Source organism: Tachyglossus aculeatus, chromosome X3 (assembly GCF_015852505.1).
Source record: "Tachyglossus aculeatus isolate mTacAcu1 chromosome X3, mTacAcu1.pri, whole genome shotgun sequence".
NCBI lineage: Eukaryota > Metazoa > Chordata > Mammalia > Monotremata > Tachyglossidae > Tachyglossus > Tachyglossus aculeatus.
The window spans coordinates 6,515,587-6,531,428 of NC_052099.1; the positions used below are offsets into that span (position 1 = coordinate 6,515,587).

The 15,842-nt window shown below is 40.9% G+C and overlaps 1 protein-coding gene across 2 annotated transcripts in view; it reads left to right on the plus strand.

The window, feature by feature from the left end:
- DGKQ (diacylglycerol kinase theta) overlaps positions 1–15,842 on the plus strand; it is a 75,529-nt gene that overhangs the window by 53,193 nt on the left and 6,494 nt on the right. The window contains exons 14-20 of one of the 2 annotated variants that reach the window (XM_038770496.1): positions 1,120–1,158; positions 3,088–3,203; positions 5,008–5,159; positions 8,728–8,876; positions 10,646–10,827; positions 13,739–13,839; positions 14,859–15,005. In XM_038770496.1, the coding sequence (XP_038626424.1) occupies positions 1,120–1,158; positions 3,088–3,203; positions 5,008–5,159; positions 8,728–8,876; positions 10,646–10,827; positions 13,739–13,839; positions 14,859–15,005 (886 nt within the window). The remainder of the gene's footprint in view (positions 1–1,119; positions 1,159–3,087; positions 3,204–5,007; positions 5,160–8,727; positions 8,877–10,645; positions 10,828–13,738; positions 13,840–14,858; positions 15,006–15,842) is intronic. The other variant, XM_038770497.1, reaches the window with a different exon arrangement.

Here is a 15,842-nt window from a genome sequence, read left to right on the forward strand (position 1 = left end):
TATACAGTACCAGAACGATTGCAGATGGAAGCGGGGTGTTCTGGGAGAGATGTGCCCATGGCTTTGCTATGGGTTGGAGACTACTCGACAGCATAAGCCAAGCCGTTTGTTGAGTGCTTACTATGTGCCAAGCACTGTACCAATCACTGGGGTAGTTACACGTTAATCAGATTGGACACAGTCCTTGTCCCACGTGGAGTTCACTGTCCTAACCCCCATTTTACAGATGAGGTAACAGGCACAGAAAAGTTAAGCGATTTGCCCAAGGTCACTCAGCAGATGTGGCAGAGCTAGGATTAGAACCCAGTTCCTTTGGACTCCCAGACCTGTGATTAATCACTTGGCCTCTCTGCTTCTCATCCCACGGAGTCCCTACATCATATTACTCCCCATTTATTGGCACCAGAAGATGAGGGTTAGGACTTTTCTCTTTCCGCATTTTAGAAGCATTCTCAAAAAAAGTTCATGGATTTTTCAATACCAGTTGCCATATGCCAAACAAATATTTCTGAATGTTGAGGTCACGTAGTTCTTTTTTTCAAATATATACTTCAAAAGCTTAAACTTGAGCCATCCCTTAAGACTTGGAGGGTTGGAAGGAAGCTTAATACAGCAAATCCAGAAACAACAGCAGAGCAGTTCTTGATAGGCTTCTGACAGAGAGAATGTGGTCGGCTGATTATCAGTCAATCAGCAAGGATTTATTGAACACCCAGGGATATGTAGCTGTACTGGGCACCAGGCCCATAAGTTAATTTGCTTGCTTGTTCCCTGATGTCTATTTCATAACATAAAGCATGAAGATCGGTCATTCTTGAGAGAAGAAATTCAGTATCCTTAAAGAATGGGAGAGCCCTTCCTTACAATTTTTATGCTCTGGGGCCTGTTAAAGTCCCAATTCTAGCTGTGCACATTGGCTTAAATGCATCAAATGAAGACATTTCTCAACATTTTATATAGTTGCAAAAACTTAAAATTCATCAGTTTAAAGTTATATAAAACAATCATTTTATTGTTTTGGGTAGTCTTTACACTTGAACAATTTAGGTAGTCTGTGTTTTCTACAGCAGCTTTCACACTCCCACTGAATCAAGCATTGACTTTTTCTTATTTTTGCAGCAAATCTAGTTTCTGTGAGTCATGTTTACTCAGCCCAAGGTAAGCATATGACATTTCAACCTAATAAACTTACTCTCTCTGATAACCTTTGTAGCTCTTTTATCATGAAATGTAAAAAAAAAAAGGTATTGTTCTAACCAATTTTGGCCTTCATAACCATATAAATCTTCCTTGCTTATCTTAGAAAAGAGGAATGGGGCAGAAAGCCGCTGGTAAAGGGCACTGGTAAAATTGATATTTCTTGACCAGCAGCTAAAACCTCAGATATTGGCAAATGGGGGCTTTCCTCATAGGAATCTGATTGATTGGAACTATTGCAGCTGCATATACCAAGTTCATTCTAACCCTCACTGGACTGCCAGGCAAGAGTTTACCAAACATTAACAGACCTCCTTTCTCCTTCCCAGTCTCCCTTTCCTTCATTTCCTCTGGACTCCCAATATCTTATTTAACCTAGTTAAGAAAGCTCCCATTGCCAGTATCTGAGTGAGGGTTGTGATCGGGGAGGGAGACAGAGAAAGATCAACTTTGTTTTGTAAGAACAGAAATACTCTCAGAAAGGGAAGGAGACATACTAGAGTGATACTGAGAGAGACCAGAGACAAGGGACCCACACAGGAGAATAAGGAAGATAGGAATAGATGAATGTGCATGGCTTGATGAATGGAAGACAGGCAAGGTGAGTGAATAGGTAGGTGGAAGGAGTGGTAAGAAGGGGCTTAGAAATATAGTGTGTAGAAATCTGAAGGCTAGAAGCTGAGACACCAGCAAGATGGATGAAACCTTTCAGTGGCCTCTGTATGAGATATATGAGATAACTAAAGCCTGGATAAGGGATTTGGCAGAGGGATTAAAGGAAGAGACAGATTTAAGATGTGTTCTGGTGATGGAAACAGCTTGATTTAACAACAAAGTATGTAGGGAGCATAAGAAAAAAAATGTTGAAAGTTCCCTTAAAGCTTCAGGTTTAGAAGCAGGCAGGTTAGATCAGCTCATGATGATGGAAGAGCAGCAGTGGAGAAGGGATTTGGGGAAGTAGGGAAACTTTGGCCAAGAAGACAAGTTCATCCATTATGGATATGAAGTAATGGTAGAGTATTTAGGTAGAGACATCTTAAAGACAGTGACTTAAAAATCTGGGACTGCATAGAGGGAGAACAGTCGGGGTGAATAAATAGACTTCGTGGGAAGAATTCCATGGAAACCAAAGCAAATCGGTCTCGTGGAGGAAAGGGGTAGTTCATTGCCTAGCACATAGTGAGCGCTTTACGAATATCATTACGAAAAGGGTAATCAGTTATGTAAAACACTAAGGATATGTTTATTGGGATGGAAACATCATAGCGGCCTTGGGATTTTTGGCCACGAAGAAAGCTTTGATTATTTTTGAAAGGTCAGTGTCATTAGTTGAGGATGGAAACAAGCCTAGGGAAGATTGAGAGAGTTACAGGAGAGAGATTGGATATAGGAGAATATATAGCACGTTAAGTAAGATTGTCTTTGAATATGAAGGTGGGAGATAACATGATCCCTCGAATCAATCGTATTTATTGAGTGCTTGCTGTATGCAGACCACTGTACTGAGCCCTTGGGAGAGTACAGAGTAACAGAGTTGGTAGACACATTCCCTGCCCATGGCCACCTTACAAGGGAAGTTGAGGTAATCTGAACTATTTATGTATTCTATACTGTCTTAAAAACAGAAATGCAGACATATTCTTGAAAATTTGTTGTTCTGGTTGTAATCGTGTTCAAACGGAATTCACTGTGTTTTTCTCCAGTGGCATTTATTGGAGAGAGGGGTATTTTTCAAGATGTAAAACTGAAGAAGAGGCTTTTACCATCAGTTATACATATTTTCTTCAGATTTGAAATTTACATTAGTTCCTTCTCTTTGAGCTGGTTTACAATCGGTTACCTTTGGAGTTTACTACCTATAAAATTGCTCTTTAAAATCATTTGTTTCAGGTGCTGTGGTACTTCACATCTCTTGTTTTTCTGAAGCGGAAAGAATATATATGTTAGTTAGAGATATAACTGTTAATGACAAACAGCTTTTTGGAGTTGTGCTACCTGAAGTTATGGTAAGATCTGCATGTTATACCGTTCTGTTTTTTGGAACATAGTTAAAAATGATCTAATATTTAATGAAAGAAGCAAATTGCTGCATCTTGGATGCTATAATACAAGTAACATTTGATATCTGGGGAGTAGTTTAGCCCCTTTTTCGATCTAATGATAAATACCCGTTTGGCTTGCTTAGAGCAATATTGAAAGAACTGAGAAATCAATGGGAACCGTAATCAAGGGGAAATATTGCCCCCTTGTGGCCATATACTTAAATTACAGATATCTTTCAAAAAAGTCAGGGGAGAGGTTGGTGTGGAATTAGAGGTGGCAGGAGGCTGCAAAAAGCTAGATATTAATGATTAATTCTTTTTTTAAACACTAATGTGCTTTCCGTAATGCTTAGTAAAGTTTTTAATTTAGAGAGATTGATTTTAGTCTTTTAAATTTGAAAATGATCTTTTAAATATGTATCTAATTTAAACAATAACAAAGTCCAACATTTTCTAGATGGTTGCCCACATTCTTTTTTTTCCTCTTAGCTGCTTTCCCCGATTAAATAGGTAAGTTGTAACTTCATGGCAAATTTATGACCATGCAGTTAGAAGGCTGTGTGTCATCCTGAATACAGGAATATTATTGGTTAGAATATTGGCCATTCAAAAGTTATTCCTGTGTAGTATTGTCACCCTAGATATTAGAAGTTACAGTTCCCTGATGCCATTCTATTTTTATCTTTTATGTATTGAACAAGTAAAAAAAATTTTTTTTTCAGTCATCAGCATAGGCATAAGTATTTTGTGCTCAGTGTGTGACTTTCTACTCAGAATGCCAAGTGGTACAAGAAATTATATGTGAAGGCTTTTATAGCTGAAGTTTGTTTGAGACTTAGTTATGAGTGGTCAATTTTTTTTATCCCCGTGATGATGGCTTTTGTTAAGCGCTTACTATGTGCCAAGCACTGTTCTAAATGCTGGGGGGGATACAAGGTAATCAGGTTGTCCCACATGGTGCTCACAGTCTTAATCCCCATATTGCAGATGCGGTAACTGAGGCCCAGAGAAGTTAAGTGACTTGCCCACAGTCACACAGCAGACAAGTGGTGGAGCTGGGATTAGAACTCACAACCTCTGACTCCCAAGCCTGTGCTCTTTCCATTGAGCCATGCTGCTTCAGGAGTGAAGGGGGGATGGGCAGGAAAATCTGTATATCAGCTGGATTCCTTTTCACCAATTAACTTTTAGTTTTTGTTAATGGAAAATTCACCTTGCATGGGGTGGTTTGAAGTTACACGGTTAGTCTACTCATTAGGGAAACTCAGAAGCACCATATTTTCATAAAGCTCTCACAGCTTCAGGTTAGAAGCCAAATCTTTTTTTTTTTTTTGGTATTTTTAAGGGCTTACTGTGTGCCAGGCACTGTACTAAGCTCTGGGGTAGATATAAGATAATCAGGTTGGACACAGTCCCTGTCCCGCATGGGGCTCATGTCTTAATCTCCACTTTACTGTTGAGGTAACTGAGGCACAGAGAAGTTAAGTGAGTTCCCTGAGGTCACACAGCTGACAAGTAACGGAGCCAGAGTTAGAACCCAGGTCCTTCTGACTCCCAGACCTGTGCTCTATCCACTAGACCACACTACTTCTTTAGGGAAATCTGACTCTATCCAGACCCTTCACTTGCCTCACCAAGAAAAGTCTCCCAATAAGTACCTCCCAAGGCCACCTGACAATACTCATATGGACTGTTCTGTTCTTTCAACCTATGGAATTGATTATAAAGAATGTATATCTTTCTAACTCCTTCTTTTTTCTTCTACCAGCATTCAAAGCTTCCACAAAACTGCTGTCCCCTTCTCGTGTTTGTAAATCCAAAAAGTGGAGGTCTGAAAGGCCGAGATCTACTCTCTAGTTTCAGAAAACTCCTGAATCCACATCAGGTCTTTGAACTTACCAATGGAGGGCCTTTACCTGGGTAATTATAATTGTTCCTCCTCTTCTTCTTCTTATTGTTGTTGGCTGTAACTCTGAAATATGTCATGGATTATTTAGATTAGATTGCACTCTACAGCCATTTTTTTCACTTGTAAGATTTTGCTCCGAAAAATAATCTTGAAAATAGTCCTAATAATCTCACCAAATTAAAAGGCAGGAAAAATAATTTGGGGCCATTTTTGTCTCATTTTAATATGACTAACTAGCCTGTTGGCAGACAATTCAAAAAAATCCACAAATACCAAAAAATAATTTTACCCATAAACTATATTATGAAGTGTGTGGTGGATTCTTTGGATTGCCTGTCAATAGAAAAGAAATGAAAATTCCTACTTTAATGATGAATGTGTTAAAATTTCTGCTCCATTAAAAAAGTTAATTACTGTCAGAAAAAAATGAACTGAAGGCAAAATGCTGAAAATTTTGCCAGTGTGGAGGGTGGTTGGAACTGAGTTCCAACCAAGTGAACATTTAATCAATCTATTTTCTCCTTGACCACCATTTCTTTTTTTTTTAAATTAAAAAGCTGTGACACTCCCTGTCCCTAAGATCTGAATTCAGGATTGAGTATCGATTTTTTTTTTTTTCTCTGCAGCTTTTGAGGCTATCACTAGCACCTAAAATGGGACCTGCACTGTTTTAGGTATTTGTAATATTGTTGATGTAGCTCGTAGAGAAACCAAGTCCTGAGCGCAGATCTAGGCAGGTAGGGGAAAAGGGAAGATATAAATATATACTTTTGTGCTTGGTGGTTTCTATAGTTTCCACTCTTTTTACTTCTGCCTTTATTACCTGGGAGTTTAGGAATATATAGCTCGTTGATTGTCATCTAAAAGCAAATTTTTAGCTGTAGGTCAGAAAGGAGGATAGATTTTTCTTTTTCTTTTTTTAAGTGTATTTTGCCTCAGCTCCAGCCCACACAAAGAACACTATGCTGGTCCTCCTGTCTTCATTTTCCCTTTCTCTCCACTTTCTTTCCCATTTTCAGCAAGCGGGTAAGAGTACTACAGCAAGAACATCTGAAATAGCAGCCAGATGTCACAAAAATGGCAAAGAAAAAATGAGCAAGTGCCTCAGTAGAAATTCTGTGTAGGAGGGAATCCTATTCCCTCTGTGTGTGACTCTCTGTACACCTGTCACAGTCTCGTTCTCTCCCTTCTGGAAAAGAAGTGACTCTTCCATGCATTCCTAGTCTCTTTTCACCCATTTACTACTATTCTTCACTCCCTCAACCCTAATTTCTCTCTACCTACAAATCCTACCTATCTCATTCCTGTTTCTCTTCTAACCTTTGCCTGTTGGTGACTCAGCAAGATGATAAAATAGGCCAGGATTTTGAAAAGTAAACTTTAGAAACTCTTAAGCTTAGGAATTCATTTTTTCTAAATTTTCCATTTGAAAATGTAGGTGTAATGTTTCATCTGATAAATATGCAATCTGTTTGTGTTGGCTTGCTAAATTATTTCGTGAAAGCCCTACAGCATCTCTTTGGTATCAGTGTTCTGTCATACCCACTAAGGGAGTTATTATTTTCGTGCCCAATTGTTTTCATAAACTGGCCTGATTTTGGAAAATGGAACATCAAATTGAAATCTGAATTTGAACTAGAAAATAGAAGTTTTGCCCTTGCTGATTGCTTGCCATTAATTCAACACGTAGACTGATTGCTTGCCATTAATTCAAAACGTAGACCGATTGCTAGCCATTAATTTAATTCCACACTGGACTGTAGCCATTAATTTTGCTCAGAAACTTTTTTCTAAACTAATTTGGCTCTGCTTTAAAGAATCCTAAGTGAGTTTGATTTAATTGTCTGCCTTAGATTGCAGCTCTGCCCTTTCTTCTGCTCAGCAAGACTACTCTTTGACTACCATGCCTGCCACCTTTACCAATTATTCCAAACTTTTATTTTTTCTATTTTTAGTGGTATTTGCTAAGTGCTCATTATGTATCAACCATTGTTCTAAGCACTGGGTAGATATGGGGAAATTAGGTGGAGCACAGTCCCTGTCTTAAATAGGGCAGGTATTAATTTATTGAGCACTTTCTGTGTGCAGAGCCTTGTACTAAGTGCTTAGACTACTGTAACAGTCTCCTCACTGGTCTCAAGCCTCTTCCCCTGCTTCAGTGTATACTACATGTCACTTAACACACTGTCCACTCCTCAAAAACTTCCAGTGGCTGCTCCATTTCCCTTTGTGTCAAGCAAAATCTCTTAACCCTTGGATTTAAGGCTCTGCACCCAGTCTCCCTGTTTTACCTACCTGTTCTTTTAATAATAATGGCATTTATTAAGCGCTTACTATGTGCAAAGCACTGTTCTAAGCGCTGGGGAGGTTACAAGGTGATCAGGTTGTCCCACAGGGGGCTCACAGTCTTCATCCCCATTTTACAGATGAGGTAACTGAGGCACAGAGAAGTTAAGTGACTTGTCCAAAGTCACACAGCTAACAATTGGCAGAGCTGGGTTTTGAACCCATGACCTCTGACTCCAAAACCCATGCTCTTTCCACTGAGCCACACTGCTTCTCTGCTTCTTTTCACCTCTTTGACCAGCTTGCCCTCTTCATTCCTCCCAAGCCAACCTTCTAATTATCTGTTGCTCTTGCCTCTCCCATCTCGGTCCCCTTGCTTATGCTGTTTGTCCTCCCTGGAAATCCTTCCCCCCACAAATTTGCTAGACCATAGCTCTCCCTATGTTCAGAGCTCTCCTAAAATCCCACCTCTCCCAGAAGCCTTTTGTGATTAACTCCCATCTCCAGGGTCATACCAGCCCAGCATTAATGTATATATTTAGTATGATTCCACTGCTAGTACATATTTCTATTTCCCAGTTAGATTGTATGCTCTTTGTAGGTAGAGGACATGCCTCATGCTTCTGTTGAGCTTTCCCAAGCACCTAGTACAGTGCATTACACCCAGTACGTGCTCAATGAATACCACAGCTACTACTACATGTGGCTCTCTTCACCTGCTACTCTCAACTCACCCCTCTTCCCAAGCTTGCCTTCTGACTCTCTACTCTCCACCCTCCACCCCCTGGCTTAGGCTGTAACCACTGCTTGAAACTCCCTCCGTCCTTCAAACCCCCCAGACACAGCTCTCCCTCTGTCATCAAAGGTCACCTAAAAACTCATCTCTTCTGGGAATCCCCCACCATTCCAAGTTGGGTAAACCCAACAGCCATCCTTAATAGTTACATATATATGTATATTCACTTATTAATTTCTTTTCATCCTTTCATATGTTTGCAATATTAGTAAATCATTTTCCAGACTCCCCCATTTTATTAGAAACTCCTTGGGAGCAGGGACTCACTCTATCTCGAGGCTGTCCTCAAGACTGTAAGGTCCTTGTGGGCAGGGAGTGCGTGTGTTTATTGTTATATTGTACTGTCCCAAGCACTTAGTACAGGACTCTGCACACAGTAAGCTCTCAGTAAATATGATCAACTGACTAACTGTCTTTTACTCAATGTTTGGTGCACAGTAGGCTCTCCGTAATTACTGCTGATTGATGAATGTAATCCTCTTTTGTTTTAAATTAAGATTTCATATATTCTCCCAAGTTCCTGATTTCCGTGTACTCGTGTGTGGTGGTGATGGAACAGTGGGTTGGGTTCTCGGAGCCCTTGAGGAGATTAGACATAAACTTGCCTGCCCGGAGCCATCCGTAGCGATCTTACCTCTAGGCACAGGTGAGTGCATTAAGATTCTGAATGTGGTGCGTAAAGTGGAAGTGAAGTAAAGATGCTCGCTACCTAGGAGAACCACTTGTATTGTTCATCTTCTGACTTTCTACTGCTTTCTCTTCCCAACATTGGGGGTTAAATTCCTGAAAGTACTCCTGGTTGGTAAAAACCAGAGATCTAATACAGCAACTCTTTAAAGTTGGCTGTTACCAGAAATTTAAAGCTGCGTACCTGGCCTTCTGATTACATTGCGTTTAGGTTCATTAGCGTGAAGCAGGGAACTAACTGTAGCAGTGAACCTCTTATCAGTGAATCAGTGGAATTTATTGAGCACATACTGCGTGCAGAGCACTGTACTAAGTGCTTGGGCGAGAACAGTAGTGTAAAGTTGGTAGACACTTTCCCTGTCTATGATGACGATAATAGTAATAATAATAATAATGATGGTATTTAAGTACGTACTATGTGCCAAGCCCTGTTCTAAGCTCTGGGGTAGATACAAGGTTATCAGGTTGTCCCATGTGGGGCTCACAGTCTTATTCCTCATTTTACAGATGAGGTAACTGAGGCACAGAGAAGTTAAGTGACTTGCCCAAAGTCACACAGCTGACAAGTGGCAGAGCTGGGATTTGAACCCCTGACCTCTGACTCCAAAGCCAGTGCTCTTTCCATTGAGCCATGACTTGCCCAAAGTCACACAGTTGACAAGTGGCAGAGCTGGGATTAGAACCCACGACCTCTGACTTCCAAGCCCGTGCTCTTTCCACTAGGCCACGCTCCTTCTCAGGAGCTTACAGTGTAAATGTAATTTCTGTAGTTTTAAACAGTTACAATACAGTATCTTGTGTAATAAAGAATTACCGATCAGAGTGCTGGGAGTAGCAGTAACAATAATTGGGGTTATTTGTGGTAGCAAGTTAGAAAACAGCCAAGTTGAAATGAAAGATAGTGTTAGGTGTGGCCATGGAAAGCCATAGTTATTTAAAACCATGTGCCTAGGGTAGCCATGGTGGTGCATAGTGTTGAGTGGATATTTAAAACTGTTGTTGGCAAGGGAAACTTGTATGCATCTTGGGATCTGTGGCTACCTTTAATGCTTTAAACATTTCACTTTGAAACCATTTGTGGGTGTTATTCTTAACCAAATGGATCAGAAAAAAATTGCAAGTATTTTAGTTTTGCATCTCCAAATATTAAAAGTTAAATGACACATACCTAAGCCTTATTGTGACCATTGAATTTGTGGCACTGTTTTCAACATTTTTGAGGGAGGAGGGGAAAGACACAGCACAGTGAATTTTCTAGTCTTGAATAGGACACTCAGAAGTACAGAATGAGCTCTCGTAAACCAGAAGCTTGATTATCCGGACTTTTCCAGGATATCTGTGTGTGCCTGATGGATCTGGACCTTTATGCACTTTGGTCAAGTGTAAATATCTGTATACAGTGGTCCAAGGTCACACAGCAGGCCAGTGACAGAGCAGCCAGGACTAGCAATCCAGGTCACCTGACTCCTATAGACTATAAGCACCTTTTGGGCAGGGAATGTGTCTATCAACTCTGTTATATTGTACTCTCTCAAGTGTTTAATACTGTGTTCTGCATGCAGTAAGTACTCGATAAGTATTATCAATTGATTATCAGTCGCATTCACTTTTCCCTGGGCTACATTGCCTCCTCCCTGCCATATACCAAAGTTTATTTGAGGATGATTTTGTTCTTCACATTTTTTAACGTGGCAATTATTTAAAATTTCCTTCTGTTAATTTTCTTAGGCAATGATTTGGGCAGGGTGCTTCGCTGGGGAGCTGGCTATAGTGGGGAAGATCCATACTCTGTCCTGATATCAGTAGATGAAGCTGATGATGTTCTTATGGACCGTTGGACTATCCTTTTGGATGCTCAAGAGACTGTTGAAAGCACAGTAAATGATGTTACGGAACCGGAACCACCAAAGGTATTTTCCTTCTTGTGAAATAATTTCTGTTTTGAACCTCTTTGTGTAGTTTTACTCTTTGCTCGTAGGATAAGTGTTTGTGGATTACTATTAACTGCTGTGGGGACACAGTGCCCGATCTGAAAAGGTGTGGAGAGATGTCTGCAGCAATCTTCCATTTTCAGAATAGGGACGGGACAAGCAGTGTTGCCTAGTGGAAAGAGCCCTGGGCCTGGGAGTCAGAGGACCTGGGTTCTCATCCCGGTTCCGCCATTTGCCTGCAGCGTGACCGTGAGCAAGTCATTTAACTTCTCTGTGCCCCAGTTCCCACATCCACAAAATGGACATGCAATACCCATTCTCCCTCCTACATAGACTGGGAGCCCCATGTAGGACCTGATTATCTTATATCTATCCCCAGGGCTTATTAATAATGATAATAATAATAATGATGATGGCATTTGTTAAGTGCTTACTATGTGCAAAGCACTGTTCTAAGCATTGGGGGGGAATACAAGGTGATCAGGTTGTCCTGTGTGGGGCTCACAGTCTTAATCCCCATTTTACAGATGAGGTAACTGAGGCTCAGAGAAGTTAAGGGACTTGCCCAAGGTCACACAGCAGACATGTGGAGGAGTCGGCATTCGAACCCATGACCTCTGACTCCAAAGCCCGTGCTCTTTCTACTGAGCCAAGCTGCTTCTTGAGTGTTTGACACTTAGTAACTACTTAACAGATGCCTTAATGGGGAAGCACCATGGCCTAGTGGAAAAATCACGGGCCTGGGAGTCAGAGGACTTGGGTTCTAATCTTGACTCGGCCATTTGCATGCTGTGTGACTTTGGACAAGTCACTTAGCTTCTCTGTGCCTATCTCCTCATCTGTAAAATGGGGATTCAGTACTGTTCCCCTACTTAGACTGTGAGGCCCATGTTGTATAATGACTGTATCCGACTGGATTTTCTTGTATCTACCCCAGTGCTTACTATATTGCTTGGCACATAGAAATTGTTTAACAAATACCACAGTCATGCTTAGTACAGTGCTTGGCACACAGGAAGTGCTTAACAATTGTTATTATTTTAACTAAGCCCTTGGAGGAGTCAAGTGAGAATTTTTCCAGGCTTCAGTCAGTTGTTTTTATGGAGCACGTATTGTGTGCAGAACACTATACTAAGCACGTGGGAGAGTACAACAATATAGCAGGCATGTTCCCTGCCCCTAATGAGCTTAGAGCTGGTTGTCGGGGCAGGTGAAATGAGTGGACACTCTGGCCCATCACATCTCGATGCATCTCTCTCGATCAACTCACAAATTGAAACTGTCACCAAATTCTGTCAGTTCTACCTTCATAACATCGCTAAAATCCTCTTCTTCTCCATCCAAACTGCTACTACACTGATCCAAGACCTTATATCCCACCTCAGTTAGTGCATAAACTTCCTCGCTGATCTCCCTGCCTCCTGTCTCTCTCCACTCCAGCCGTTACTTTACTCTGCTGCCTGGATCATCTTTCTACGAAAACGTTCAGGCCATGTCTCCCCACACCTCAAGAAACTCCAATGGTTGGTTGTCCATCCACCTATGCATCAGACAGAAGTTTCTTACCGTTGTCTTTAAAGCATGTAATCAGCTTACGCCCTCCGATCGTACCTCGCTAATTTCCTCCTACAACCCAGCCCGCACGCTTCACTCCTCCAACGTCAACCTGCACACTGTACTTGGATTTCATTTGTCTCACCACCGACCCCTTGTCCATGTCCTTCCTATCGCCTGGAACTCCCTCCTTCTCCATATATGAGTGAGGCCATCACTCTTCCCACCTTCAGAGCCTTATTAAAATCCCACCTCCTCGAAAAGGCCTTTCCAATTAAGCCTTTCTGATTTCCTCTACTCCCTCTCCTTTCTGTGTCACCTATACGCTTGGATCTGTACCCTTTAAAGACTTGATATTCACCCTACTCTCAGGCTGACTGCACTTAAGTACATATCCATAATTAATTTGAATGTCTTTCTCCCCCTCTAGACTAAGCTCCTTGTGGGCAGGGAGCATGTCTGCCGACTCTGTTGTAGTGTACTGTCCCAAGTATTTAGTACAGTAAGCTCTCAAATACCATTGACTGATTGATAGCATTTGGGATCCTAATGCTTCAGGAGAACTGTAATGAATTTCCAGTCTCCTTTTCTTCCTCATTTGGTCATGGACATTTCCTGCTCTCAGCAGAACCAATTCTTGTCTACAGTTAAGGTAAAAATGTACAATTCTTACTTGCTCATTTTCATTTCAGTATGGAGCACTGGAATTTTTCTTTCACATTTGAAGGAGTACAATGAAAATGAAGGTTTCAAAATGTTAGAAGCTGTTAAGTGCTAGAGGGCTCACTAGGAGAAGAGTAGGCACTGGGGGTAGGAGCTATTAATGTTTATTTAAGAATGGCAAGGTGGTAGCTTTCAAAGAATTTCTTGCTGGCTAAGACTGACTCATTGACTTTGAACAGAGCAATAATTAAGGACCCAACAGGAGGTGTTCAAAAACTAGGGGATTTATTGGCAAAAGGAGGCATGTGCAATATTCAGATCATTAAGACAAAAACAAGTTTGAATTTTTCTAATTTTTTCCATTTTTTAATCATTTTACTTGAAAAATAATTTGATTACTGGTGGCGCAGGGCCAGAGAGGATTTATGAATGACTGATTGATGGGAAGCATCTTCAACCTGGGCCTACCATTAGGTTTTCAAGGACCTAGTGGCATGGAACCACCCTTTCCTGTTTCCTTTGGGCAGCCCGAGTTGTTATTCTCCTCAATATTGTATCATGCATAGCTGGTCCCCTTGGTCAGCTTCTGTCTTGTGGAAGGGGGAAGCTAAGGTCAGTGGTGTCGTGCATGTGAAGTCACCTTGTGAAATTGCTGTTTAATTTTTTTTTTCAGATAGTTCAGATGAACAATTATTGTGGCATTGGAATTGATGCAGAATTGAGTTTGGACTTTCATCATGCCAGAGAAGAAGAACCAGGCAAATTTACAAGCAGGTAATCTTTGCATAGAAGACCGAAGGACTGAATTTCTGTTAGCCTGCAAAATCAGATCCAGGGCAGATTTCACTGCAGATTATGTTGCCTTCAAATTGCCCTCCTTTTTGATGGGTTTAGAGAAAATGTCATTTGAGGGATAAATCCCAGTGAATATATTTTTATGGATTGGGGAGAACATCATATTAGGGATGGATCCCAGTGAACATAGCAATGCAGCAGTGTCTCAAGGGTAGGGTACCCCGGCTCCGCCAATTGTCAGCTGTGTGACTTTGGGCAAGTCACTTAACTTCTCTGGGCCTCAGTTCCCTCATCTGTAAAATGGGGATGAAGACTGTGAGCCCCCCGTGGGACAACCTGATCACCTTGTAACCTCCCCAGTGCTTAAGAGCAGTGCTTTGCATATAGTAAGTGCTTAATAAATGCCATCATTATTATTATTATTATTATCATCACAGGTAGAACTTGCATCACTGTCACCTGGAATCTACAATTCCTACTAATTGCGAGGCTTATTTAATGGTCCTTCTCAGTTGGGATCTGATGTATATGTGGGGGTGGGAAGGATGTGAATTTGGCTTGGGGGAATATCCATTAGCCATTTGAAGTGGGGGTTGGATTTCAAAGAGCTACAACTTGAGAGAAAGACTTGAAGGATTTTTGCTGTGATTTTCCTCTCACTGTCATTGAGGCTAAAGAAGTCAATTATTATTTCCCTATCTGTGTTTATGAAACTCTTCAAGTTGCAAGGTAAGTTTTTCATGAATGGAGCTCATTGTGGGCAAGGAATGTGTCTGATGTTATATTGTACTCTCCCAAGTTCTTAGTACAGTGCTTTGCACACGGTAAGTGCTCAATAAATACAATTAATAATAATAATAATTGTTAGTGAAGTGATGTATTTTGAAAAGTCTGCCCATATATAAGCGGGCAGAAAGTTTAAGCCAAATTACACTGAATGCAATGAGAGAATACAGTACAGACATTGCAGTAAAACTGGAATTGCTTTTTATTTTTAGGTTTCACAATAAAGGTGTGTATGTAAAAGTAGGATTACAGAAGATAAGTCACACCAGAAACCTGCATAAGGAGATTAAACTTCAGGTTGATCAACATGAAGTGGAATTGCCAAATATTGAGGGACTCATTTTCATTAATATCCCCAGGTAGTGTACACAGGCGTTTTTTCACAATGTTTGTAGCAGAGTTCTTTCTCAAACTGTCCCATTATTGATTTTGCTTCCTATTCACTCTTTAAGCTACTCATTACCTCCCACCCCCCCCCCCCCAACCCCATGCAGATTGGTAGCCATAGCATGATAGGTAAGCTCACAAAGATCATAGTTTTACAACCTGGTCTGTTAGCTAATTGAAAAAAAAAAAGTCTTTCACAGGGCCTGGTGGAATTGTGAAACAACATACTTACACATCATGAAGGACAATATGTTTAATATCACTTCTGCTTTCACACAACACCCATTTGTAATTTGGAAATACCCAAATAACCATTGGAAAACTTCTGTTAAATTTCTGAAGTAACTGTTTTTTTATTTGGATTACAGAAACCTTGCAACTGGCTTTAAGAAAAAACAACTGACCTACCCAAATTTCCACTGGCCTGCCACATTCTGGATTATTAGTACTATCTACAAACATTCTCTCTCTCCCCCCCACCCCGACCTCTCCTCTTCTGACCCCTCCCTCTTCCCACTTTCTCCATCTTCCCCCCCACCCCCAATTTGGACATATTCTTTTGAGCAGGTCCAGACATTTTCTAAAGAGAGAGACACACAAATATTAAAGTGTTATATCTTCATGCATTTAGTTTTACCTTTTTATTTTTTAATGCCTACCCACCCAACTGATGAACTCCCAGTTCTACCTATCCTAGGGCCTGGAGCTACCCACTGCCCAGCTGCTACTAAAAACTTTCCACCTGCCAAGCACGCACATCCTCTTGAATGTGTGCTTGCTGTTGATTGCTGACTCTGCTTTAATCTGTC